A 395-nucleotide genomic window follows, 5' to 3' on the forward strand; every position below is an offset into this window, starting at 1 on the left:
TAGTGTTCCATGTGATACTCTTGTGTCCTGCTTATTTTGATTTCTCACAGAGCAACATGTGACTGAGCTCAAGTTTTGTCCAGTCAGTGGACCACATCTTGGGATTCTTTCAGATTGCCAGCGAAGTGAATGATCCACAACTGCTGATCTTTTTCAGTCTGTTCGCTGCAGCAACAGCGTAATAATTCTTCTATAAAACAACACACAGGGATTTGAATTCAACTGAACCAGGAAATGAAACAGTTCACATTGAAGCAACATTCCCCAAACCCTTTTCCTGTTGTCACCTCACTTCAAGGGTTAAAAATTGACCTGATCCCCCAGTGAGGACTAAGCAAACAGGGAAACAAAAACAGTGAGACTAGGGGGAGGTTGTGGGGATCTGAGAGAGTAAA

At 42.8% G+C, this 395-nt stretch overlaps 1 protein-coding gene across 1 annotated transcript in view; it reads right to left on the reverse strand.

Moving 5' to 3' along the window:
- LOC109919295 (tubulin tyrosine ligase-like family, member 9) overlaps positions 1–395 on the reverse strand; it is a 106,541-nt gene that overhangs the window by 49,874 nt on the left and 56,272 nt on the right. The window contains exon 13 of the mRNA XM_048608187.1: positions 119–190. Within this exon, the coding sequence (XP_048464144.1) occupies positions 119–190 (72 nt within the window). The remainder of the gene's footprint in view (positions 1–118; positions 191–395) is intronic.

Source organism: Rhincodon typus, chromosome 19 (genome assembly GCF_021869965.1).
Source record: "Rhincodon typus isolate 14 chromosome 19, sRhiTyp1.1, whole genome shotgun sequence".
Lineage (NCBI taxonomy): Eukaryota > Metazoa > Chordata > Chondrichthyes > Orectolobiformes > Rhincodontidae > Rhincodon > Rhincodon typus.